Source organism: Zingiber officinale, chromosome 1B (genome assembly GCF_018446385.1).
Source record: "Zingiber officinale cultivar Zhangliang chromosome 1B, Zo_v1.1, whole genome shotgun sequence".
Lineage (NCBI taxonomy): Eukaryota > Viridiplantae > Streptophyta > Magnoliopsida > Zingiberales > Zingiberaceae > Zingiber > Zingiber officinale.
In genome coordinates this window covers 169,119,122-169,144,614 of record NC_055986.1, presented here as the reverse complement: position 1 = coordinate 169,144,614, position 25,493 = coordinate 169,119,122, and the positions used below count along the sequence as shown (strand labels likewise).

Sequence of the window (25,493 nt, the reverse complement as noted above, 5' to 3'; positions counted from 1 at the left end):
TTCTCTCTCTAGATTGCTACACAAATACGACATTGCAATTGCTCCACTGATCCTTATCCCTCCTTTTCTCTTCCGCTATTGCTTCACGATTATTACTGCTCTACAACTTCTGTAAGTATAAATAACTATTATCTCTATTTTAATCTTCAATTAAAATATCTCTTATTTTACTTTGATAGTTGATCCCAAGATTTTTTTTTTATCATAGCTAATTGAAATGCATGCCTAATCAATAACCTAATTGTAAGATTAAAATGCATTCCTAAATCCATCACAGTTAAATGTTTAAGCGAATCAAACAACTAGTTTGAAATGTTACAACAAATGTAACACTGTTTGATTTTATTTGTTTGCTTATTTTCACTTTTTAATTTTTATTCTATTAATTATTTACTATCTACAATGGCAAAAAATAATAGTAATGAAATGCATAATTATGCATGATTAAATGCTTAATCAAAGTTTTTAATACAATGTTGAAATTAATTAAATTTTTTTTACTAGATATACGGCCAAATTTTAATTTTTAATATGCGGTCACGCTTAGGGGTAACATATTTCTACTTCTTTTTATTAATCTTTTTCTTATATAGAATTTAAACTAGTTGATTTCTTAAGTGTTTTTTACTTTAAATAATGTTGAATTTTTAGTCATTACATTTGATATTGAATCTATGTAAGAGAAAGTGAGATTTATATTAGAAATTGTATTAGAAATCATTATTTAAAATTTATAAGATTTTATCATGTCAAAATATGTTTGTCCTAGGTTATTTTAATGTCAAATCAAGAGAGAAAAGGGGGAAATAATATTTATATTCTATCATTCTTTAAGCCAATAATTGATAATTCTTCATCCTCCGAGAGGACCAAGACTAATATATCAATTTCTAATGAAGAGTTCGAACCTTCTTCTAAATCTCAAAGAATTAAGTTTGATGAAACTTCACTTGAACGAGATCCTGGATTGCGTATTTCCATGTGAAGACATCCTGTTAATCATTGTGACGAAATTAGACAAGCGTATATCAAAATGGGGCTATATCAACCCAAATTGTAGGAGTACCCACTGTCTTAATAAGGAAAGCAACATCGTCGATTTCAATATACATGGTTTAAAAAAATTTCATAGTTAGAGTACTCTCCTTTAAAGAATGCAGTTTTTTATTTTTCATGCTATCTTTTTGAATTAAGTGAAGTACAACAATCTGTATTTACAAATGAAGGGTTTAAAAGTTGAAAACATGTTAATGATGGAGGCAAGTGTGCCTTTTTGTCTCATATGGGAAGTTATAACTCAGTGCATAATAAATCTGCAAAATCTGTTGCTGATGTGATGAATGTAACTCGGCATATAGATAAAGTTATGAATCAAGAATTTTCTGAACAGATTCAAAAGAATCGTTTAAGACTTGCGACAACAATTGAGAGCGTCCGTTGGCTTAGTTTACAAGCATGTAGATTGAGAGGTCTTGATGAATCTTCAGCTTCCCAAAATTGTGGTAATTTCATTGAGATGCTAAAACTTTTGGGAAAATGGAACGCTAGTATTGGCGATGTAATCTTAGATAAAGCACCGGGAAATGCAAAATATACCTCACCAGAAGTTAAAAAAGGAATCTTGCATATTATTAGTAATAGAGTTAGAAACAAAATTTGTGATGAAGGTGGATGAAGCGAAGGATATATCTAACAAAGAACAGATGACTATAATTTTTATATTTGTTGATGCTCATGGTTTTTTTATGGGAGCATTTTTTTCAAATTGTGCATGTTCATGACACCACAACTGCAACACTTAAGAAAGAAATATGTGATGTCCTTAGGGCTGTGCAAAAAAATCGACAAATCGAAAATCGGACTGGAACCGGTAGCTTACCGGTTCCGGTTTACCGGTTAACCGGTTAACCGGTTGGTTCCCGGTTTTGGATTTTTTTTACCGGTTTAACCGGTAAACCGGTAAAATTGGGAGCCGACCGGTTTTCTTTAGGAAATTTTTAATTGGGCCTTTAATTAATTAATTTGTAAAAAAAGGCCCAATAACCCACTTTACTAAGTAACTTACCCAAGTCCAAACGGTACCGCTTCTCCATCTGATCCCCTTCTTTATTTGCCGTCTGACAGATTTGGTTCGTGCAACTCATCCTCAATTTCCCTTGTGCAGAGAGACAACAACAGAGAGTGTTACAAGTATGGAGGGTGGTGGTTGGTGTGGTGGACGGGCACTTACAGCATGGTGCTCTCCAAGGCTTCCTTCTTCCACAAGAAGTACCTTGATCTTTACACAAATCACATGCCTAAATCCATCAAACAGACACAATATGTCACCAAATACATGTCACAAACATACAATCTTCCTCAACATCTATCTCAGAAACTTGTATTTTCTTATATATCCAACAAAGTTTGTGTTGAGTATTTTGATGGATAACTTTGCAGAAACTGTGAAGATATTGCGATGTCTTTTTCTGGTCGCAAATGCAACAGGTGCTCCACCAATTTGGGTGAAAGGTGAGGAAGAATTTTGATGCATGATTTTACCGGTTCTCGGTTGGAACCGGTTAACCGACCGGAACCGGTTCAACCAGAACCAGTAGAACCGGTAAGATACCGGTCGGTTAATTGGTTTTAAATAAATCATGGTAAATCGGAATTAACCGGAACCGATAAACCGGTTAACCGACCGGTTGAACAGGCCTAGATGTCCTCACCAAATATAATATAGAAATACACAATATGCAGGGTTAAGGGTATGATGGTGCTAGCAACATGTGTGATGTTTTTAATGGATTTCAAGCTTTATTTCTTAAAGATTACCCCTATGCATATTATGTACATTGTTTTACCCATCGACTCCAGCTAGCGTTAGTTGCAACTGCTGAAAATGAGATCTCTATATGGCTTTTCTTTTCAAATATGACGACTATTGTTAATCGTGTTACATCTTCGTCCAAATGCAATGCCGAGTTACAATATGCTCAAGTTAATGAAATTGCATGTTCTGTTGTTGCTGGTGAACGCGAGATTGGACGAGGAGCTAATCAGATTGGTACTTTGCATCGAGTAGAAACTACTCGTTGGAACTCCCATTTTGATTCTATTTGCGACTTAATAGATAAGTATAATGCAACTATTAATGTGCTTGAAAATATTATCACTGATAGTTCCTCTACTTCGATGCGTGGGGAAGCTGGTGGTTCCTTAATAGTGATGAAATCTTTTGATTTTAATTTTATTTTGCATTTGATGCATAAAATTGTGGCGATCATAGATTTACTTTATCGTGTCTTGCAACAAAAATCTCTTGATATCGTAAATGCAATGGATTTGGTCTCTACAACTAAAACACTTCTTCTAACATTGAGAAATGATGATTTTGATATTCTTCTTTCATATGTCAAATCATTTTGCACAAGATTGGATGTTGATATACCGGATATGAGTGCTCGTTATAAGCATTCTAGTCGTTCATGCCAGCAAAAGGATGCCATTACAGTTGAGCATCACTTTCATTATGATATATTTAATATTGCAATAGATTTTCAATTGGAAGAGTTAAACTCTAGATTCAGTGATGTGACAGTAGAACTTTTTATGCTTAGTTTTGCTTTGGATCCAAAAGATAATTTTAATTGGTTCAACATTGATAAGATTTGTACTCTCGCTGAGAAGTATTATCCTAAAGACTTCACTGAACAGGAAATGCATAATTTGAGGTGTCAGCTACAACATTATGAGCTCGATGTGGTTTGCCATGAAAATTTTCAAAAATGTCCACTATCTCAGAATTGTGTCAAGGGTTATTTGAAACAAAAAAATTATAGTACTATAATTTGATCGACAAGTTGATTCGTCTAATTTTAACTTTGCCCATTTCTACGGCAACTACAAAGCGTGCATTTTCAGTTATAAAGCATGTTAAAACAGTTCTTTGTAATATAATGGGAGAGGATTTTCTAATAGATTCTATGATTATCTACATTGAAAGAGAGTTTGCTTCAAGTATTTGTTGGGATGTATACTATAAGTCTAACTTTTGTATGAACATCTGTTTTGAAATATTTTAAAATGAGAATCACTTTGGTCAAATGTTTACATTTTATATTTATATATATGTCAATGCAGTTATCCATTTAATTTATATTGTAGATAACATGATGTGTGGTGCCACACAGAAAATCATGTTATCAGTTCCTTATAAATTATAAATAGTAGCTCACAACCAAGATGGATTGAGACAAACCATTGGAACAGTTGTAGTGTAATTTGGTATTAGTCTGTCTTGACTATAAAATTACACTAGTACACTATGTGTGTATTGAGCAGGACCGTTTGAGGTTGTTTGATTTGTATTGACTACATAAAAGAACATACCCTCTGTTATTATGGCTGTACGCCCTCTTAATCCCTATATAATAACAAGCACGTATACTTAGTATTTATTTCTTTAACTTATCAATGGGTGAGATTTATTCGTTAAATCAATAGGCCCGATGAGTTAAGAAATAATACTGTTTATATGGTGTGTTGTTGATTATAGAAGGAATCTGTGTCCTAATTATTTAGGGTGATGTTATCCCCTTGAGGAGCTTATAAGGATTATCATGTAAACCCTGCAGGTGGACTTAGTCCGGCATGATAATAAAGTTGAGTGGTACTACTCTTAGAATCATATGTTAATTAATTGAGTTGTCAGTAACTCATTTAATTAACAAACATACGATATCTTAAACACAGGGAGATACACACTCATGAGAAGAAAGAGTTCATATTGTAATATAGGATTAGTTCGGTAGTTCAATAATAACCCTTTAGTGGTATGAGTTATTATTGATGAACTTGAGTTAGGTGTTCGGGCCGAACACAGGAAGCCCAAGCCCATCAAAAGGCCTAAACCAATTTCTCCTCTAGGTCCTTGTTGTAGCCTCTATATAAAGCCTCGCATCCACCCAACAGAATTCGGTTATAGAAAGGGAGAATTTTTCTAAACAGAATTATGCTATTTTTCTTTCTTTGTAACCGACGGCAAGGGTTATAAGAAGGGGAGGTGACGCCCCCTAAACATAAGTTTTCCACAACTCTCTTGCTTAGGGCCAGTGACACAAGGCTCTCCTTCTCTCTTGCTTAAGGCCAGCGGCACAAGGTTCTCCTTTTCCACCTTAAGGTCAGTGACACAAGGTTCTCCTTCTCCACCTTAGGACCAGCGACATAAATCTCTTCCAACTCCACCTTAGGGCCGACAACTTGGAGGAGAGGAAGAAGAGGAGAGGGCGCCCATCCTAGAGCCTCCTTTTGGTGGTCGGCGGTTTGGAACAAAGAAGAGAAGAAGGGTGGTTTTTGTCTTGGTAGATCATCGCCCACACGACGTCCAAGAAGAGGAGAGGAATACAGCAGAAGATCAAGAGGTCTTTAGCTACAAAGGAAAGGTACAACTAGTTCTTTAATTCCGCTGTGTAATTAGTTTAGTTTTTTTTTGTATCGATTTTGAATACCAACACAAGAGGCCCGCGATCTTGTACTTCGATCAAGGTGTGCTTTGATCCATTAAGAACTTGCTTGATTGATCAAATACATGTTTGATCGAACATGCAGGTTGCTAGGAAAAGTTCTGTACTTGTACAATTTTTGTACAAAGAAATTTAAACAGAATGAAATTCCAACGCCTTCAGTATTGATTCAGATTCTATCATCGATGAATATTATACTTTGAAGAATCGTAGAGCATAACTTCGATAATGTGTATGTATATATGGATCATAAAATAATTTTTGTACTTTGTGAGTTATCTGTGCTAATTATTTTTTTCTATTTTTATTTAAGAAGTTAATGGTGTGAAAGTTCTTCAATTGGAAACTGCAATTGGAGCACAATTCAAGTAGTTGGTTGTTTATCCCATTACCTGCTATATATTTCATTGGCCACTCAACCTTTCAAAACTTTTTATTTGTTTGTGTTTCCTACACTCCTAATATTTTGAATTAATGAGGTGAGATTAGTTTTCCTTTTTATGTTATTGAACTATATACCATTACATTTTATACCCTCTCGTGTTTTGCAGGATTCAACCTACAAATACTTCGAGGTTATCACCATTGATGTAGCCTACAAATACTTGGAGGTCATCACTGTTGATGTAGCTTATAGTATCATTACCGCAATGACCCAAGGATTAACTCCAGAGTTACCAACTTGCTTTTATAGTTACCTTTTGTCTATAATTTGATGTGGTTTCAACTCAGAATTTTACTTACTTATTTGATGTGCTTTGTCTGGTCCATAAGTTTTATGATTCTACTTATTTGATGTGACTTCTATAAATCTTTTAATAATTTACATTATGATATATTTTTAGTATCTATCATTTTTCTATCTAGTTGATGAATGAGACAATGAGTATTTGTATCGATTTTGGTTAAAGTAATAGAAACAAGTTATAGTTGTCCTATTGGTCTTGTAAAAATTAGTTTCTAAAACATTTTTGTGAGAAAATATTACATGTTTTTCTTAATATTTGTTTTTTAAAAAATATTAAGAAAATTAATGACGGATATTAAGTTTCATCGCTAAGCAACGAATATTAAATTTCACAGCTAAATTTAGTGATGAAATCAAATTTCCTTCCCAAAATGCATTAACTATAAAATTTTTTACGGCATATTAGTTTCTAATAATTATTTGTTCATGTCTAATGCATATATAAAATTTTATTTTTCGTTAAAATGTTTTAGCCTGGATAGAGTATAAGTCCTGCTCTACCACTATATGCATGCAATTAATATATAGAGATGATATTATTAAAATATCTTTAATAATGATTTATAAAATATATTTTAATTGATCAGATTGTAGCTATTTAGTATTATCCTAAAATTAAACTGTGCTTTAGTTATAACTTCTAACCGCTATAATTCTAAATTCTAAAAAAAAATATTTTGGAAGATTGTGAATGAATGAATTTTCGTGCCGTTTTCTGAATAGTAGTTAGGGCTCGATAACCGGAGGTGAACACGCCCGTCAATGTTATGATGTAGGGATACTGTGCGCCACTAATGACACTAACAATTTCAGTTGAGCCAAAAAGCGAATCTATCGAAATGGTCCAGATCCAATTTAAGCGAGAGAGAAATGAAAATGATTTTTCAAAACTTATTATATATTTTTTCTATATCATATAATTAAATTTATTTTTTAGGTGTTGATTTGCCTAATAATTTGTGTTACAATATGATAATAAATTATTTAATATTTTTTTAGTTTATATTTTAATATAATTATTGTAAATTATAGGTTTGTATTCAGTTAGAAGATTTGTAAGGAGAGTTTTAACAAAATAACTATCTAAATGTTGGTTGATATATTTTTCTCGTTTTTAAATATATCATTTATAAAATGTTCAAACCATTGTTCATCAGTTGAGATGGCCGAGTTGGTCTAAGGCGCCAGATTAAGGTTCTGGTCCGAAAGGGCGTGGGTTCAAATCCCACTCTCAACAATAATATTGACTCATCACTTTTTCTGTTTTAGATATTTAAAATATTAATAATAAAAAACATACCAGTGTGATTTAAAAATGAGAATATTTGAGCCGGGCCGGTTTAAACAGTGGTCGGATCTACCGATGGACACTGTGCTATACCTAGAAGCACATAAACCGGTGGAAAGATTTACAATTGAGCCGGCCCGGTTTGGTCCTCGAACCGGCGACTTCGAATGGTCGGTTTCGAACTATGATAGGGTCTACCCGTGGCTGTGTGCACCTGGAAGCTGTCAGCAGATAAACCCGCAGGGAGATTCACAGTTGAGCCGGTCCGGTTTGGAAGTTGAAATAACCAATTACTTATTTTTTTTAAAAAAAAAACTCGGCTGAACAATAAATAGAGGGACGCGATGACCGTGCCCGCTGCCTTGAGGAGAAGGAAGGCGGTAGCGTGGGCGACGCCGCCACCGCAAATCCCTCTCTCCTCCCCCCGTGTCTGCCGCTTCTGCCGTTCGCTGACGCTCCCGTGTCCCTTGTCCTTTTGCTGGGGCCAATACCTAGAATACGATCGCGCGCCGCCTGAATCTGGCCCAGTTCGTCACAGATCGAGACGGTTAATCGCCAGGTTAGGTGAGAGTTGACCCCCTTCCCCGCTAACTGTCGCTTCTTCCTGATATCATCGTGTTGTTGTTGCCGTCGTTGTTGTTTATCTCTTAAAATTAGTGTTGTTTTTTCGGACCGCACAATGGGGATCTTCGTGTTTATCTCCCTCGTGCTCAGGTTGAAAAAATATATTTATATTTTCCCAGAATTTGTGTATTCTCCGTCTTCTTGCTGTTTGGAAAACTGCGGTTGAAATTATTCCGCCCATCTTGTCAATTGTCGTCATAATTATCCAACCTCCTTATAAGCAAGTCAGTGGTAAATACTCGTTCAGATTACAGTGGAGGGTCGTTCCCTGATACCATAAACCAGGGGAATCACTATTTTTTTTCAAAATTTGTATGCATTTTCACAAAAAATGAAAATTTTCTTTATGTTCAGATGACATTATTGCTGATTCTATTGTTTCAAGAACAGATCTTGCTGAGCACTGTTGTTCTCTTGCCATATGCTTTCATTATCTTGATATCTGACTTGTTACTTCATGCTTTGTTCTCCCAACTCAGCTACTTGAAAGGCTAATCAAATGTATTTTGTATGTCTTGCAGGAGGCAAACAAGATGGAGAGTCAGCCACTCAGACTCTCTGGGATTGGGCAGTTGTTTACTGAATTCTTGCCTGATGCAAGAGTTCCAAGAGTAGAAGTTATCTATCCTCAACCTCATCGAGCAGTGAAAGTACCTACCATGTTAGATTGTGTAGGCAGTTTGCCTTCCATGACGAAGTGGTGAGTTAAAGATTGCTGCATATGTTATTTTTTGCATGAAGATCATTTTCATTATTTTCTTAAGCAATAATCATTTCTATAATTCTGTCATTCTTGATGGTTCTCATGCTTGTCATAACTTTGAACTGAGGACGAGTTTTACCTACGATGGCCATGCTTCTTTGTCGTGGTATCATTGATAATAGGTTATGCAGGTGAAGATAGACTAGTTCTATTCTGTGTTTGTTAGTAGTGTCTCTTGATGAGACTTCCATTTATAAATGGATGAGATTAGCAAATATTTAAGCACAAAATCTGACAGATGACTGCACATCTCTAGAGCATCAAACGATATTAGACTATCAAGCATTAACTATCATGGGAATCCTTTCTACTAATGCGTATAACCACTGCGTATAACCACTTCTTTGTTGTAATGGTAGGTGATCTATACTCTTTTTTTTTTGCACAATATATGTAACTACATTGAATGTTATGTTTGTAGTTCTTATTTAATTTACATGGAAACTATGGCTTATAATTATTCTGCCTTTCACAGTGTTTTACCTGTTCAGCAAGGAGACCATAACAACCTTGATTTCTTCGATACATTTTTTGATAAGGTATGCTATCTACCTCCCTTTCTTTCTCTTCCCAATGCATTCTTCCAACTGCTGTTACTCATAACAAAATTGATTGATTTATTCAGGATGAAACTGGAGACAATCAAACTGATTTTTTCTGCGGCTCGCCGCCTCTAAGAACCACTAATCCTATAGTGTGGGATGCTTTCTTTACTAAAGAAAACATTGGATTTAGTCCAACAACAATCCATGAATCAAGGACTCAAGCTAGAGTAGAACAAAGCCCCCAATCATGCAGTTCCTCGTTTGACAAAAAACCAGGCACTAGTTCTGTTTCTGGTCTTGTGGTTCCCGCTCTGTCATGATCTTAGTTAGCCCTCACCGTAGCTTTCCTACTACCAGTGTACACAATTTTCCCCTCCCCCATCTTCATATCCTCAGAATTATCGTACATTGAGCGTGTGATCCAAGGTTATAGTTCAAACATAGATCCACCTGAAACTTCTCCAATTGTCTGTGAATGATGTAAATATGTAAAAAGCATGTTTCCATAATATAATCTTATTCTTATTCAGAGGGCAGCTAGCTGCTTGTTGTATCATGTTTGAAATTGATTGATGACGACTTTATTCATGTTATTATTTGCTTTGCTTGCCGACCTGAACAAGTGAAATTTCCTTTATGTCTATCTGCACGTAATCTATTGGTTACACAATGTGGTTTTGTGGAAATGTCATGGATGATCGCAAGTCAATCAATAAATAAAGAGGACTTTGTGACAGTTTTAGCCATGGGTCTCCTTCTGAATTAGAAACTGTCCCAATCTGTACAAGGATTGTGAGAGAAGTTTGATGGTTTTTGCTGCAAGATCTTCTTTTGAAACGGTGAACTTAGAAAAATATATAAAATAGGAAAAATTTATTTCATCGTGACCTTATTTCGTGGATTTTTTTTATATGGAATAATAGTGATTCTTATATTTGATTATAAAAACAAACTTTTCAATAACTTTACTATTAATCTATTGTATTTAAAGTAAAACGTATTTTTCATCTGAATTGATTGCCTTAAAGTTTATTCTAAATTTAGACCATTATTTTATTTTTGGTTGTTGTTGTATATTCTGTTCAATTTGTTCATATTATTTTTCTCCTAAATTTAAATATCTAATGATAATATTTTTAAAGTATAACCATTTTAAATATACTTGTCAATATTTCTCTTGGTCAAATGTAATGCTTATGTGAATATTAAGGATGAAATTGTAAAAGTTTTGAAAAGATTAGTTATTGTTTGGTGGGTGTCAAACTTAGATCATTTTAAATAATGTAAACTTTAGGGGGCAAAGTGAGACGCAAGGACTCATCTTGACCGTTGGATTACGTCCACACTGTATACGTCTGCTGTGTCCGTTCTCCTGTTGCCCTAATTTAGCCGTCATCTCCTTCCTCTCGCCTTCCCTATAAATAGTCATTGCTCCGTCCTTCATACACTTCGCTCAAAAGCAGAAATCAACCTGCAGTTTCGGCGGCCGCAAAAATCTTCGGCTTTGAGATTACGGTGGTAATGCTATTCTCTACTGTTATTCTCGTCTTGTTTCTTGGTCTCGAGGGTATTTCATGGAGGACATGATGCGGTTTTATGATATTATTATTTTACAGTATTTCGATGTGTGATCGGTATATTCTTCTGCTAGAGATATAGCTTGATGGGTTGATCTGATTCCAGGCAGTTTTTTTTTTCTTTTTGATGCTAGGATACTTGAGGTTTATTTTATTTTTTGTTTATGATCTTTTATGGAAAATTACTTTAATGGATTTGAATTGAGGAGTTAATGTTAAATGTCAATGCGCTTATGGACGGTCAGATGCTGATCCGAACTTGCACATCAGCACATAACACAATCATAAGCAAAAGAAACCATTGCCACTCACAATCCCTCCTTGAAAGCAATCAATTTCAAGGAGATTACACTTGGTGGCATTCATTTTAACTTCAGTTTATGGCTCTTGTTTTTTTTTTAAATTTTAATTTTGTAATGTGAGTAGAATTAAGCTGGTTCTGGTTGATTGGAGAAGCTTAGTTTTTTATTTTTTATTTTAAATTTTTGGTAGATGTTGATGTAACCTTTTATTTTTTTAAAAAAAAATTGATGGATTTTGGGAAGTCTAAAACAAGCACTTAAAAAATGTAACAATACCATTAACTAAATAAATGATTTACCACTCAAAAACCCTTTTTGAAACAAATCAATTTCTAAGGGAGTCCACCCGAAATCCTGGTCATTGGGAAATATTGCTTAAGTTAATTTTTATCTCTCCCATTTTTTTTACTCACAAAGATACTCATAGTTCATATTTAATATTTTTCATTTTTAATCATTATGTTCATGTTAATGTTCTTTGTATTTGTTTTTTGGATACTCCAGATACTTATTCATTGGAAGGTCAAGTGCTGATCTGAAAAAGACACATCAGCACAACACAATATCATAAGCTAAAGAAACCATCTGCCACTTGTAATCCCTCCTTGAAAGCAATCAATTTCAAGAAGATACACTTGGTGGTGTTCATTTTAGTGTTACTTTTTTGCTACTTGGTTCTTTTATCTTATCATTGTGACTTTTTCCTGGATTTTGTACAGATAGGGTGGGTTTAAATCTTGTTGTGGTGCTTAGGAGATTGATTACATTTTAATGAGTAACTGTGAGATGAATTAATCATAGTTCATATCCTAGGCCTTTTTGGAAGAGCACCTAAGTTAATTCTGATCCCTGCCATTTTCCTTACTAATATGTTTTGAACAATTTATTTCATTTTGTTTACTTTATATTAAATATTTATGCATTTTTTGATGGACTTCAAATAATTTTTTTTTGGAAATGGTTGTGTGCTTAATTGCTCATGAATGATCAAATGTTGATACAAAATAGGCACACATTAACTCATAAACCCCACAACAACTTGCTAGCCCTTCAAGAAAGCAATAAATTTTGAAAGTGCACTGGTGGTAGTTATTTAAAATGGACTAAGCTTAGCTCGTATATCCATAGGTTATTTGCAACATTGCTAAGTTGATTTTGATCCCTGCAATTTTTTTCTTCTTTTTCCTCCTAGTGTCACTTATCATATCTCTTGGTCGTGTTTTTTATGCAAAAAAAGTTTCTAATGGTTCTTAATTTTGTTGGATAATTAAAAAGGAATGTGCTTATGGACGGTCAAGTGTTGATTTGAAACAGGATCATCAGCACACAACAATAGCATAAGCTAAAGAAACCATTGCCTCTCGCTATCCCTCTTTGAAAGCAATCAATTTCATGGAGGGTACACTAGATGGCATTCATTTTTATTTTTCATCTCCCTCTTTTAAATATCTCTGGACAACCTATATTTCTTGGATTTTGTATGTATCAAGTTTCTAGTCATATATTATTGAGCAGTATTAATCATACCACTTCAATTGATCTTGTTCAATGGCAATGGCTTGGCATATAATTTTATGCAAGTTCTAGTATCATATATTGATGATTACTAATATACCGAATTTGGTCACAACAATTTTTTTCTGTCTTCCACAATCTGACAGCATGTATTATTTCGTGTCTTGGTATTTGTTGCTTGTTATCTCCGGCTAGTGACTAGTATTTTTTTTTTTTTTGCATGTGGAGCCTTGGCACAATGATAAAATTATTGTCATGTGACAAAAAGGTCACGGGTTCGAATTATGAAAATAGTCTCTTATAAAAAACAGGATAAGGCTGCGTACAAATGGATCCTTCCTTGGGATTTTGCATGGAGGGAGTTTCGTGCACAGGGTTATTTTTTTTAAAAGGAGAGCTTTGGTGCAACGGTAAAGTTGTTGTCATGCGACCAGAAGGTCACGGGTTCGAATCCTGAAAATAATCTCATGTAAAAAAGTAGGAAATTTCCACAACCCAGTCTTCTGAACTATTATTGTCTTAGATTTATGTACTAAAATTTGTTTACCCATTGCATGAAATTTTTCTGAAAGCTCAAGAACCCTGCAAGAAATAGCTATGGAATCAAAATACAAAGGGGATTGGGCACTTATCTTCTAAATTCTGCATCCTGAAGTGCTCCAGAACGTAGCTCTTTTGAGATCTGAAAGAAACCTTTTGATGTTTCAAGGCAGCTTCGACTATTTCTTTCTTCAATAATCGAGGGATAACTGTTCGTAAGATTAAAGCGTTTTGTTCAGAGAATTTGAGTATGTTGTTTAAATTGTATGAATTATAACACAATAAAGTTGCAGAAATTTGATACAATATTAATGTCAAACTGTATGTTCTCCAGAATTAAGGATGTCAAAAATAAATTGAGCAGTAGGTCTGATTTGAAAAAAATCAAGTTTGGATTGGAGTTTTTGAGTTGGTTTAGGGTTGGGTTTTCTTAAATTTAAGATTTAGAGATTTTTTAAAGTTAAATAAATTTTATTTTAAAAATTAAGATGTTTTAGTATATAAAACGTTAGTTTAATATAGGTAAATTGTAAAAAAAATCTCGAATTACAATTTAAATTTTATTTTCAGTAAGTATTTGTTTGGTATAATTGTTTCTAAATTTAATATATTTAAATTAAAATATAGTATATTTTTTTATCAAACTGTGTACAAATTATTTATTATTTAGTTTAGATTTTTTGTTTGTGTCTTCTTGTTGATCATACGATGATGATATTTTTGTACAACATCTTTGAGATATATGATTTCGAAACAGAAGATCTAAACCTTATTCTTATTCTTTAGGTTTCGAAACTTCTTTTTTCCTTTTATTTTTTCCTGTCAAATTGCTAAAATGTTATCAATATTTTCATTTGTTCTGAAAGATATTCTGTTATAAAACTATGAAGATATTATTTTAAAAATAAATAACGGTCGGATGAAAATTTCTCAATTCAAGGTTTCTTAAAAATAACGAAACAAAATCAATAAGGATATTAAAAAAAATCCTTAAGTATTTCCATTACAAATAGAAATTCAGATTTTAAAATTTTATTTGTTAAAAACATATAGATATTCAAGAACATTTTGAAAAATAAACAAATAAATTGAGTTTGAGCTCTTGATGAACGGTGCGCTCGTCAGAGCGTCTTCTTCTCTCGCTTTTCACAAAATGAATTAAGGAAAAAAAATAATTAAAAACATTTTCGGCCACTTTATTTACCTGTATATTTTAAGTGTTCACAGAGTAACAAATATAACACCATAACACCCTGGTCACCAACATATCATATAACACCAAAACATTATATAAAAAAAAATTGTCTTCTCATAGGAATGTCACAATTTGATTGATGCCAGACAAAATTCTGAAAGATTAGTCGAGAAAAATAACTAGCAAGTTCAATCCAAGTAGAAGAATGTTTTTAACAAAGCAAATATTGAAGAACATGTTATTATTTGCTGGTTTACTTGTTTTTAACTGGTTCAGTAAATCTTACTAAAATGTTGGTCTTAACAAGCGCTAATTGTTGTCCGCTCTGTGGTTTACAACTTCAAACCAGAGTGAATGGCCACCACACCACCAACTAGATTCTCATACTCCACTGCCTGGAAGCCGGCATCGACGATCATCTGAGCAAATACATCCTGCACGAACAGGACTTTGGTGAATATCATCCATCAAACAAGACAAGTTTGATTATTCATTTTGATTTTGAACTCTTCTTTTCCTCAAAACACATCTATGTTTATTTTAGTGTTACCTAGCACACACTCGACAATAGGATAGCCTATTGCATCATGGGGATTTCACACAATTTTCATGTGCAGTAGATTAAATTTGATGACCTTAATCATGCAATGCCTGAAGTTGAACTTAAAACTTGCCGTGCCAAACTCTTTTTCAAGCTGTTCTGGCGGAAGGTTAGTTTTGATTGCCGTTTAAATGGTGAGATTATTCATCACCTAATTTTGATAAACCAAGAGAACACTATGGCAGACCTAGTTTCAGTATGCCCAGTATGGACCTCAAGAGCTCAGCAGACAAGGGGGCAAAAATAAATGTTGTACCAAATAAGAAGTGCTTTCATAAGGATTGATCACATAATTGAGTGGCCTAGAACTGATCTAAAATCATTCTCAACACAAATTCAATATAGTTCCAAGATTTTGAAGCAACACTATATAACTGGATACTGAGATTTGTTGTATAAGTGAGACAACAAATACACAAGGCATTTGTGAATATGAAGGAAAAAAAAATCACCTGTTTCGGAAACTGTCGGATGCTCTCAACTAGGTACTGGTAAGACTCTTTGTCACCAGCTACAAGTTCTCCCATAGTGGGAATTATCGAAAAAGAATAATAGTCATATCTGCAAAAGGGGCTTCTTTGAGTCAAGCAAATAGTTTTATCTTCACTTTAACAAAGAAGACAACATACATTTTGGTAGTCATTAACTTGATGCACAAAAGTAGATTGCATTTCAAAGGAAATCTACAACTTGTGGGGAAATTTGATAAAAGTAATTCAACAGTTTTTACTTACAGCTCTTTGAAGATGGGCAACTCAACATGGCTTAATTCCAGGCATAAGAACCTGCCTCCTTGTTTCAGTACCCTTGAGAGCATAGAAAAAATGTTATCAGGAAAATACTTCTACCGCAAGCAAACAGTCCATTTTGAATATCATCATAGATACAATTTTTTCATGTAAGCGATCATTTCATCATTCAACTAAATACTGACTTTTTTTTTATTTCACCAAAAAAACTAAATACTGACTTTTAAGAACTACAGAAGAAATCCATTTCTCTCCACCAAAAACTTGAATGCTTTAAAAGAAATGCTTATATTGCGCACTATATGTAGCTTCAAAAACGCACCTATAGGCTTCTGCCAGAGCTTTCTCAATGTGTGTTACATTTCTAATACCAAACCCGATTGTGTAACCATCCATTGACCCATCCTCAAAACTCAATGCTTCTGCGTCTCCTTCCACCCAATGCAGATAGCTGTTTTTTGTATATCCTACATAATTGAAATAAGTATGTGGTAAAAAAAAGAGACAGTAACAAAGCAGTTTATAAAACAAGCTCCAAAGACATGGTATACATACCTCTCTCAGTAGCACGCTTCTTGCCAATATTCAACATATTTGGGTTAATGTCACATATAAAGATTTGTGTTTGCCCTTCTGTTTCAGCAAAACTGTCATGCATGGCTTTATGACTGACACCTCTAATGCTTTCCAACACGCGGAAAGCTATATCCCCTGCGTAAGAAGCAATAAGCATACTAAGCGTAAGGACCAATACGCATACTATGGCCTACAATTCTTCATGCCAACTAAAGAAGAGTTGAGATATACAGTTCGTAGATCAACATACATTAGTTAGGATGAAGAAATGACAATGTGAAATAACTGAAGAAAAGAAAAAGAAAAAAAGGACTCCTACTTAAGGAGGTGTTCATACTCTAAAATGAAGACAAATGCCAGTAATGTAAAATACAATATATATTATATAAATCTATATAAAAAATTACAGTCATTATTCAAGAACAATCTTTGCTTTAGTACTGTCATTGCCTCAGTGGTGGGAAAGGCTCAGGAGCTCATGGTGGTAGTGTTTGTTAGTGATAAAGAATAGTTCCTTACTCTCTGCTCTAGTTGAATGCATTTATGTTGGTAACATCAGCAATTACCTGTGCCACCAGCTACATCAAGATGCTTCATCCCAGGAAAAGGACCCAACTTTGAAATCAATCTTAATTTTCCTCAAAAGAATGCATTGCTCAGTTAAGAAGAATCTAATTGCAGGATCATAAATCAAATGAAAAGTTGTCCAAAGACCCCAACTTATCTTTCCACAATCTGTGCAATCCCACACTCATCAAATCATTCATCAGATCATAATTAGAAGCCACACTACTAAAGACATTGCCAACCAATTTTCTTTTTTCTTCTTCGTTGACTTCTGTAAATCCTGCATTAGATACCACATTATTAACAAAAGAAAAAAAAATTCATAAGGTCAGGTTCATAAAAAAAAAGAGTTATTTGCATTGACTAATATGATAAGTGGGAAAATTACAAAATTATGTATCTTTGAAATATGCTACTTCTGAAATGATTTCTTCCTGTTTCCATGGGCATGTGCCTTGGTAATTTTTGAGCTTCCAAGAAACAAAGAGGATGCACGAACTATTTATTTATTTCTTCCATCTTGAAAGAATAAATTCTTGCAAGTTGGATGAATTCAGACTTGGTGAAGCTAAAATCTCAAACAAATCCTATACATGAAGAGGTGGATATTGGAGGAAGCTTTAATGCCTTTAAGTCTGAAAAATGAAGCAAATGATGGAAAAATGCTTACTACCATCAATGTAGATATCAGTACTAAGATGCATTTCTTTCAGTTTGTTTCCTATAATTGAAAATAGAATGCCACCTTAAATATCACATGAACTTGATTGTGTTATTTTGATAAGATGGTGATGCATTTCTTTTGCAGGTATGACATAACAGTACTAACATCAGAATATGGACGAGGCAATAATTGCTGCCAATATGCACATGCTTCATTACATGTCATGAAAACATTGATGTCTCAACTGATCAACATTACAGCAGATCATGTTTAAGCAGTCATGGCCTGGCCTCTCTCGTGCAAAGGGCAGTTGCGTTAAGGCAAAATACTCCCCGTGATTTACCCCCTTCCAGAGTGTGTCGGGTCACCCTAAAGGGGCTGCTAAGGTGACAGCTTCACCTTTTGCCACAATGTTTAAGCCGTCATGAAGACAAGTGGAATAGAGGATAGAATCAACTCATCTCCCTAAATAAATGTGCATACTTCTCGATAATCTTTGATGCCTCAGGCTTAGCCAATAGGGAATGCATAAGAATAAGCACATAGATTGATGATATTAGAGGCCATTTGGATTCTTTTAAAGCATGAGATAGTTTAAGACGGTAATATTGATTCATCTAAAACAGAGAAACATAGAGGTGGAAGAAGTTGATGAAATCATCTCAATTTCTTTCAAGACTAAAGCTCATTCAGAACCACGAGATACAAAATCGGCTAGTACAATACCAGGTAGGATAAATAAAAAATGAAAATAAACTTAATAAACAATTAACTATGAACAACTAGTAGTGCCAAAGTGGTTGACATAAATTTGCCCACACAGCATTATAAGTTTGACTGTATTATATAAGTTATACCAAACGGCAATATAAGGTTCAGATAGTTGGATTGATAATACAGATCCTACAGTTTCTTGTACCATTCTTCTAAACTAGGCAGCATACTGAATATGTTTTCAGAAGGTCAACAAGTTCTAATTGACCAAGGCTATAATTTGTTAAAATCTTCGAAGACTTGATCTTTTTTTTTTAAATTTATAGCATGTAAAACAAAGTGACACATCTCATTGATTTACTGTATATCTGTATCACACCAAGCATCAAAAGAGTGCAGATCAGCAAGAAGTAAATAAGAACAGAATAATTGAAGTGTTTCATAATTCCAACTTACTTTTTAATTACCATGGAAGGAGAGCAATCTCAAAAGAAAATTTCACAAGTCTATCCAGCAATGTATCACAATGGACATTGTAAAATTCATCAGCCTCAGAAAGCATGTGTGGGAGCACAATCAAGATAAGTGCCTTTTTAAATTGTTAGTGTCCCAGAATTGACCATAAAGGTGTTGTATAGAAATCTCTTCTGAATCGTCATGCTAGTTCTAATTGATAAATTAGATAAATTTGCTTCAAAAATCTTTCCAATGCTTTGGACCAGTATTTAGTTAGCTCTTACAGATTTGGCTCTTCGGTAATGAGAACCTTCGTTATTGTTTTTATTAGAAACATTGGCTAAGTCATTTCCATACTAAAAATTTGTACTTTTTACTAAAATTTTGAGTTAATCACAAAGAGGCCACCTATTCACCATAACCTTAACGTCCTCAACAAAGATGAGTGGAGAGAATTTTTAATGAACACAAGAAAATACTGAACCCTTACCTCTTAGCACATCAAGCATTCAGCAATTGGATGACAAGTATCCATAGTTTTAGACTTGGTAGTTACACTAACAACAAACCATCATTTTCCATAGACATTATTCTCAAATTAATCTCTTTTAATGTACAACATGAGTGAAGATCCTATAGCCATGCAAAGTTTGAGGTTCAGAACTGTATGGTCACACATTAACTTAGCCACAATCCTGTCAGACAATACCTAAGGAAAAGATCCTACTGTAAAGATTAAGAAAGATGTGTCTCAAAACAATAACAAATAAAAAAAATACCAAGATATCTTTGTAAAATTTTATATTTCGTATTCATTGGAAGTGCAGAATTGAACATAAAATTTAAGCAAATAAATTGAAATTAGGCGTGGAAATAGAGAAGCATAGTAAAAGTATGTTTGGTTGATACCAAAGCTGGTTGCATGTGAATGGAGAAATGCAGCCCCTCGAGGAAGGAGGTAATTTTGACTGTTGATTAGTTTTCTGATGGTCCTTTGCAATGCCATGATATGATTTGCCAATCTATTATCCCTTTTCAAATGATGAAGCAAGAAAACAATGAGACAATTGTTCTCTCCAAAAATAGTAGATCTGTAAAGAAAGAAGTAGTCTTTTCAGTGATTCAAGGAACATGGAGAGAAAGCAGAGCTTTTAACAGAAGGAGAATCAGGAGAAGGCGCATCAAATGACCGAGAAGAAAAATACTGGAAGAAGAAAACGAAAACAAGAAAGACAGCTCCACCTGGGCTGTGGGCGCAAACTTCCTCGATACAGTATCCTATCGTCGTCGTCGGCGGCGGCGGCGCGACAGTGATCTGGCAGACGCGATTACAGCATGGCCCTAGGTAAAGGAACGAGTAGAATGTTTTAAAAAAAAAGGCACCCAATAATAATTCACAGATTTATTATTGATTTACAATTTTAGATTTCAAGTTAATTTAAATTTCACTTCCATAATTTTCACATTATACCCTAGAATAACTGTAAATTAATTTATAATTAAATTAAGTTGTTTTTTAAAATAATTGAAAATCAATACAAATGATTATAATTATTTCAATTCTCAAATATGTGAATGGTATAAATTAGTTTGTCTTAATGATTAATATGCTATGTGATGAAATAACTACAAATTTATTTACCAATATATAATTAAATTAATATACATATATATTATATTATGCTCCTATAATTCTCTTAAATATGAGAAGGTATTAATTTAGAATTTTAGAGTGAAAAAAATTGTAAAGGTGTATTATTTGGTTAAAAAAATAATACTTGAGCGAGGGCCTTTTGGTAAAAACGAATTATTAATGGCGCATTTTAGTAAAATGTCTTTGTTTTTCAAAAGCGCACCATGTGAGGGTTGACCCGCTCTTGTTACCTGAGACGGGATCCCACCTCCATGTCTCCACGGAGGCGGCCCAAATCCGTTGGCCCATCTGACGAGAATCAACGAAACTACGAAAGGAAGAAACCGACCAAGCGAACGAGGAACGGAATGCCATCGGCCGCAACGCAATCGAAGTGGATATCTCGAGGGACCGAGGGAGAAGAAAAGGACGGCGGAGGCAGGGCCCCAACTTTTCCGCCAAAGTGGGACCCGGCGGACAGTGAGGGGGCGTGGCGATGGTAGTCGCGAGGGAAGCGGTCTCCTGTACGTCATTCCCGTCGCCGATGCGAGATCTGACCCTTTGGGAGGGCTCCGATTTCTTCCTCTCGTCCGATGGGCGGTGGAAAAGGAAGTGGAACGAGGTAAAAAGGATTATCTGAGGTCGTTGCCGTGATTCTGTGTCCAATCCTCACCTCTTCTTTATCTTTGGCGTCATTCTGGAAAAGAAAGCGAGGACCTTTGTTGCTTCTGCCTCCCATTTCGCAAGGACTACCAGGGTAATGATAGCAAGCTTCTCACTTTGCTGCTGCCAATACGATTCCCTTTTGCTTTTTGCCTCCCACTTCTGCTGCTTCAAAGTCGTTCTTTTTGAGTTGTTGATCTCTTACTCCGCAGCTGTAAGAGAAATTTGCAGGCTTACCCTCCTCGAGGTTTTCAGAACCTTGTCGTTCATCATTTGCTATTTTCGATACTTGTTTCAGCTTTCCTCAAGAGTTGATCTTTTGTATTAAAAATGTTTTTTTTTTGTCACAGGCGTGTCCTTGAAACTGTAAACTGGAAAACACATATTTGGCTTCATCTTTGTTCCTTCTGTCTTGCTTTTGTTCCAGACCATGTCAAAATTTCTTAGATACTCGACTTTATCTCAAACCTTTTACCTCTATAGAAAGGATAATTACCGCAACTAGGAAAAGCAAAAGTTTTCTTTTCATATGGATGCTCTTCGTCTAGTCTTTGGGTTTACGGTAGGACATGGGAGTTAGGGTTTATTCTTGCTTCTTCTTCTTCTTTTTCTGCTTATTTTTTTGTGGTTCCTTTCACAGGAGTGATTTAACAAGGAACAAAGTTGTGTAAGAGGAAGAAGGTGGATATGGGGAGAAAAGGAAAGTGGTTTGGAGCTGTCAAGAAAACCTTCACCCCCCACTGCTGTCAAGGAAATCCAAAGGCGAGTCTTGATAATTCAGTAGCTTCAGACTGACTTCCCTCAAAAACATAGTGGAAACCACTGCTGTGAGTGTTGTTCAACCTTTGCTTCTTGCTCAGGTTCAGGAGTCCAAGCTGATAGAGAAAGGGGACGAACAGAGGAAGCATGCCGACTCACCAGCACTTGCCAGTGCTGCTGAAGCTGAAGCTGAAGCTGCAGCTATCGCCGCTCAGGCTGCAGCGGAGGTCGCTGTCGCTCACCTTGCCACTTCTGCAACTAGGCACATAGGTGAATCAAGAGAAGAGATTGCAGCCGTCAAGATCCAGACTGCTTACCGAGGATATCAGGTATAGTTTACACCTTCATTTATTTTTCTGCTTTCCTTTTTACTGCTCTCTCAGTTTCTCCATAGACATCTACCATTTGTATGGTCGAAACAATTCTTGATCAAAACAATGCTTAAGCTCTGTTAATTGTCCTATCAACATTCGCCAATGCCCTTGTCTGAGTATATTGTATCATCAAATTGTTGGCAAAACAACTTGATGGCTAAAATTTGTCAATTCTGCATTTTTGAGGGTTTGTGCCCATGTTTAAATGTATCGGTATCATTTAGGCCAGCACAATTTTGATAGTAAATGTTATTTATCAAGCTCTTTGGTGAAACAACTTGATGGATGGATAAAGATGTTTTGATGCAATGGGCATCATAAGCAAACGCTATAATTTGTGCAAATAAACAAAGACAATACACCTTGCAACTTTTGCTTCGGAGGCTTAAATTCTCACATTCATGTAATAGTTTCTGAATAAACGGAGTCCTTGTGTTACTGTACTCTTTATCTTGGCATTTCTTCTATTGGTTGGTCTTTTGTTGCCTATGGTTGATTGTATCATTTTCTTGAAAATTTTGCTAAGGCAAGAAGAAAATTGAGAACTTTGAGGGGACTGGTTAGGTTGAAGAGAATGCTTGATGGAAATGCTGTCAAATCTCAAACTACCAACACATTGAAATGCATGCAAACGTTGGCTCGACTGCAGATGATCATACATTCAAGGCGGGCGAGAATGATTGAGGAAAACCAGGCTCTTCAGAGGCATCTGCAACGCAAGCACGGAAAGGAACTGGAGAATGTAAAGGTGTGCATCTTGTAACGATTTGAAGAAGAACTGCTATCTTAATTTGATACTGAAGATTTTTGAACCACATGACTTCAATTGAGTTTCGGCATCTTTTACCATGACAGATTACCGAGCAATGGGAGGTAAGTCTTCAGTCCAAAGAGAAATTCGAAGCGAACCTCTTGAATAAACAGGATGCTGCCATCAGAAGAGAACGAGCACTAGCTTATGCATTTACACATCAGGTGATGCCTATTGCTACTCCTTTCTTTTGGCATTAGCATTGTGGACTATTTTGAAACTTGCCGATGTTCCCTTTTTGCTTCTCAGTCAAGGAGCACTTCCAGATCCATAGTTCCAACATTCACTGACCCAAGCAATCCACAATGGGGTTGGAGCTGGTTGGAACGCCTGACGGCCACAAAGCCATGGGAGAAACAAAGCACAAAGGAAACTAAGGATCATGCTTCCATGAAGAGCAATAGCTGCACACCATCTGCAGCATGGAAATCAAGGCGGCAGCAATCACCTACAGTAGTGTACTCCAGGACACCATCCGCCATGAGCAGAAAGAAATCAGAGAGCCCGAGAGGTCGTCGGGGCTCCATCGATTGTGACTCCAGGAGCATGTTCAGTGTCCAATCCGAACGACCAAGGAGGCGTAGCATTGCAGGATCATCAATCGGAGATGATGAAAGCCTAGTGAGCTCATTCACCCATCCCAACTACATGGCATCTACTGTGTCGTCTAGAGCCAAATCGCGGTCTCCCAGCCCAGCGTGCAATAAGGTTCAAACTCCTGAGAAGGGATGGGCTCGCACGGCTAAGAGACACCTCTCCTTTTCATCAGTCGACTACAACAGCAGCACGTATGCTGCAAACGCTAGGCGCCTCTCAGGGCCTCCAGATGTAGGCATTTCACCATTGAAGGATGAAGCTGCCGCTGGCGAAGAACAAGCAACAACCAGTATGAGCATGAACTAACAATCAAAGAGGCAGTTGGCGATGTGCTTGAATAAAACTTAGCTACGAATTTTGTGTGGTTTGTGAGTTGTTTGTTTGTTTATGTTTGTGGAGTGTGCTTGATCTTTGCGTCTCTTTCATAGCTAACCTTCCATGACCCTCAAGAGAATAAAAACAAGAAACGTTGTTAATTTAAATCTTTCCCCTAACAGCCATTTAGTCTTGCTAAAATTCTTTTATTAATTAAATCATGTGTTTTTTTTTGTTGTTGATGATTTTAAGTATTAAAAGATTATTAAAATATTTTAATAATTTAAGTGTTTTAGAGAATAATAAAGATTTTTGAAGAATGAAGTGCACCGCTGGATCGGACCTGCGAAACATACCCAGAAAGATCAAAGATTGTTCGAGGGGACTACTGAATCTTAAATGTCAATAATGTTGATGCAGCGGAAGCCGATAAAAGGGTGGCGAATTACTCGTGAATTTTAATTATATCCTCCTAAATCTTTCAATTCAAAAATATAATAATAATAATAAAATTAAAACAGAAATAAAAGAGGAGTAAGAAGTTTAATTTGATTACAACCAAGACGGTTGTTAATCCAAGGCAGTCGAAGATCGCACTAGCAGAGTCTCCTTCACTGTAGGTGGATAAGTCTTTTTAAACACTTAGAATACTCACTAGTTGCTAGGAATTGATTACAGAGTTTAGTTCTGAGTTGATACATATTTCCTAGCTCCAGCGTTCTTTATATAGCTCCTGGAAAGTCTATCCCGAGGGTCCAAGGCGCCTCCAATAAGATTCATGGTGCCTCTAACTCGGTGAGTGGATAGAATTCTATCCTATGATCGAACAGTCATTTTGACCAGCTTAGAGGCGCCTCCAACAGTATTGAAGGCGCCTCCATTGTTGAAGGTGCCTCCAAGGTGGAGGACTGTGCAAGCGCCTCCAGCACTTCCTTTAAGAAAAAAAGATAGATCCGCTACCTTAGCGGCCCCCCTCCAGCACTTCCTTTAAGGCGCCTACAGCTCGTTCTTTAGCTCATTTTGACTTTGTTTCAACCTCCGAAGCTCCGATAACTTGGGTGATTGCGGCTAATCGGAATAGGGCTTACCCGAACCCAATTCCCGACCTTTTCCTAGAGCAGCCTTCCTCCCCGGCTTAACGTCCCTCGAACGCTGCGCACGTTCTTCTCGCCCATCAATGTACTCTTCCGCAGCTCTCTCGTCCTTTCGACGCACTGAGCCCGTCGGCTCCCTTCCCGTGTCGTCCTTCTCGCTAGCTGAGTCTTCCGCTCAACTTCCTGCGCTCCTAAACTCCTGCACACTCAGACACAGGGATCAAACATAAGACAGAACCTAACTAACTTGGTTAATCACATCAAAATAATCATGAAGTTCAACAAATAAATTACTAGGTATAAATTTGTGTAAACT

At 35.7% G+C, this 25,493-nt stretch overlaps 3 protein-coding genes, 1 long non-coding RNA gene and 1 other non-coding gene across 11 annotated transcripts; 4 read left to right on the top strand and 1 right to left on the bottom strand.

Annotated features, from left to right (window-relative positions):
• Positions 1-7,411: 7,411 nt before the first annotated feature.
• On the top strand, positions 7,412-7,492 carry TRNAL-AAG. The gene has a single exon. It is a non-coding gene; the product is annotated as a tRNA-Leu (tRNA).
• Positions 7,493-7,894: 402 nt separating this feature from the next.
• Positions 7,895-10,004, top strand: LOC122020284. Of its 2 annotated transcripts, none has more exons than XM_042578260.1 (4): positions 7,895-8,102; positions 8,689-8,867; positions 9,406-9,469; positions 9,556-10,004. In XM_042578260.1, the coding sequence occupies exons 2-4, from the start codon at positions 8,701-8,703 to the stop codon at positions 9,793-9,795; spliced, it is 471 nt and encodes a 156-aa protein (XP_042434194.1). In that variant the 5' UTR covers positions 7,895-8,102; positions 8,689-8,700; the 3' UTR covers positions 9,796-10,004. The 2 variants fall into 2 exon arrangements, with proteins under 2 accessions (XP_042434194.1, XP_042434121.1); XM_042578187.1 differs by having other exon boundaries at positions 7,895-8,107.
• Positions 10,005-10,863: 859 nt separating this feature from the next.
• On the top strand, positions 10,864-13,745 carry LOC121991302. Its single transcript, XR_006114689.1, has 3 exons — positions 10,864-10,993; positions 11,859-13,346; positions 13,442-13,745. It is a non-coding gene; the product is annotated as an uncharacterized LOC121991302 (long non-coding RNA).
• Positions 13,746-14,675: 930 nt separating this feature from the next.
• On the bottom strand, positions 14,676-20,327 carry LOC121991294 (2-methoxy-6-polyprenyl-1,4-benzoquinol methylase, mitochondrial-like). The gene is made up of 9 exons (XM_042545310.1): positions 20,174-20,327; positions 19,841-20,022; positions 17,251-17,377; positions 17,097-17,158; positions 16,510-16,665; positions 16,277-16,421; positions 15,940-16,011; positions 15,658-15,766; positions 14,676-15,038 (listed from the first exon to the last, which is right to left on the bottom strand). The coding sequence occupies exons 2-9, from the start codon at positions 19,935-19,937 to the stop codon at positions 14,937-14,939; spliced, it is 870 nt and encodes a 289-aa protein (XP_042401244.1). The 5' UTR covers positions 19,938-20,022; positions 20,174-20,327; the 3' UTR covers positions 14,676-14,936.
• A 585-nt stretch (positions 20,328-20,912) lies between these two features.
• LOC121991256 (protein IQ-DOMAIN 2-like) lies at positions 20,913-24,250 on the top strand. Of its 6 annotated transcripts, none has more exons than XM_042545272.1 (7): positions 20,913-21,186; positions 21,271-21,321; positions 21,868-21,989; positions 22,088-22,315; positions 22,887-23,108; positions 23,216-23,335; positions 23,421-24,250. In XM_042545272.1, the coding sequence occupies exons 3-7, from the start codon at positions 21,915-21,917 to the stop codon at positions 24,072-24,074; spliced, it is 1,299 nt and encodes a 432-aa protein (XP_042401206.1). In that variant the 5' UTR covers positions 20,913-21,186; positions 21,271-21,321; positions 21,868-21,914; the 3' UTR covers positions 24,075-24,250. The 6 variants fall into 6 exon arrangements, with proteins under 6 accessions (XP_042401206.1, XP_042401214.1, XP_042401201.1 ...); XM_042545295.1 differs by lacking the exons at positions 20,913-21,186; positions 21,271-21,321 and adding exons at positions 21,351-21,474; positions 21,578-21,789; XM_042545280.1 differs by lacking the exon at positions 21,271-21,321.
• The last annotated feature ends 1,243 nt before the right edge of the window (positions 24,251-25,493 follow it).

Coding starts and splice junctions, on each gene's coding strand:
- LOC121991294 (XM_042545310.1), bottom strand. CDS start 19,937: ATGGCATTGCAAAGGACCATCAGAAAACTAATCAACAGTCAAAATTAC. Junction 16,422..16,509: donor GAAGCGTGCTACTGAGAGAG/GTATGTATACCA, acceptor TCAATTATGTAG/GATATACAAAAAACAGCTAT. Junction 15,767..15,939: donor TTGCCCATCTTCAAAGAGCT/GTAAGTAAAAAC, acceptor CCCCTTTTGCAG/ATATGACTATTATTCTTTTT.
- LOC122020284 (XM_042578260.1), top strand. CDS start 8,701: ATGGAGAGTCAGCCACTCAGACTCTCTGGGATTGGGCAGTTGTTTACT. Junction 8,868..9,405: donor TTGCCTTCCATGACGAAGTG/GTGAGTTAAAGA, acceptor TGCCTTTCACAG/TGTTTTACCTGTTCAGCAAG. Junction 9,470..9,555: donor TCGATACATTTTTTGATAAG/GTATGCTATCTA, acceptor TGATTTATTCAG/GATGAAACTGGAGACAATCA.
- LOC121991256 (XM_042545280.1), top strand. CDS start 21,915: ATGGGGAGAAAAGGAAAGTGGTTTGGAGCTGTCAAGAAAACCTTCACC. Junction 22,316..22,886: donor CTGCTTACCGAGGATATCAG/GTATAGTTTACA, acceptor AATTTTGCTAAG/GCAAGAAGAAAATTGAGAAC. Junction 23,109..23,215: donor AGGAACTGGAGAATGTAAAG/GTGTGCATCTTG, acceptor TTACCATGACAG/ATTACCGAGCAATGGGAGGT.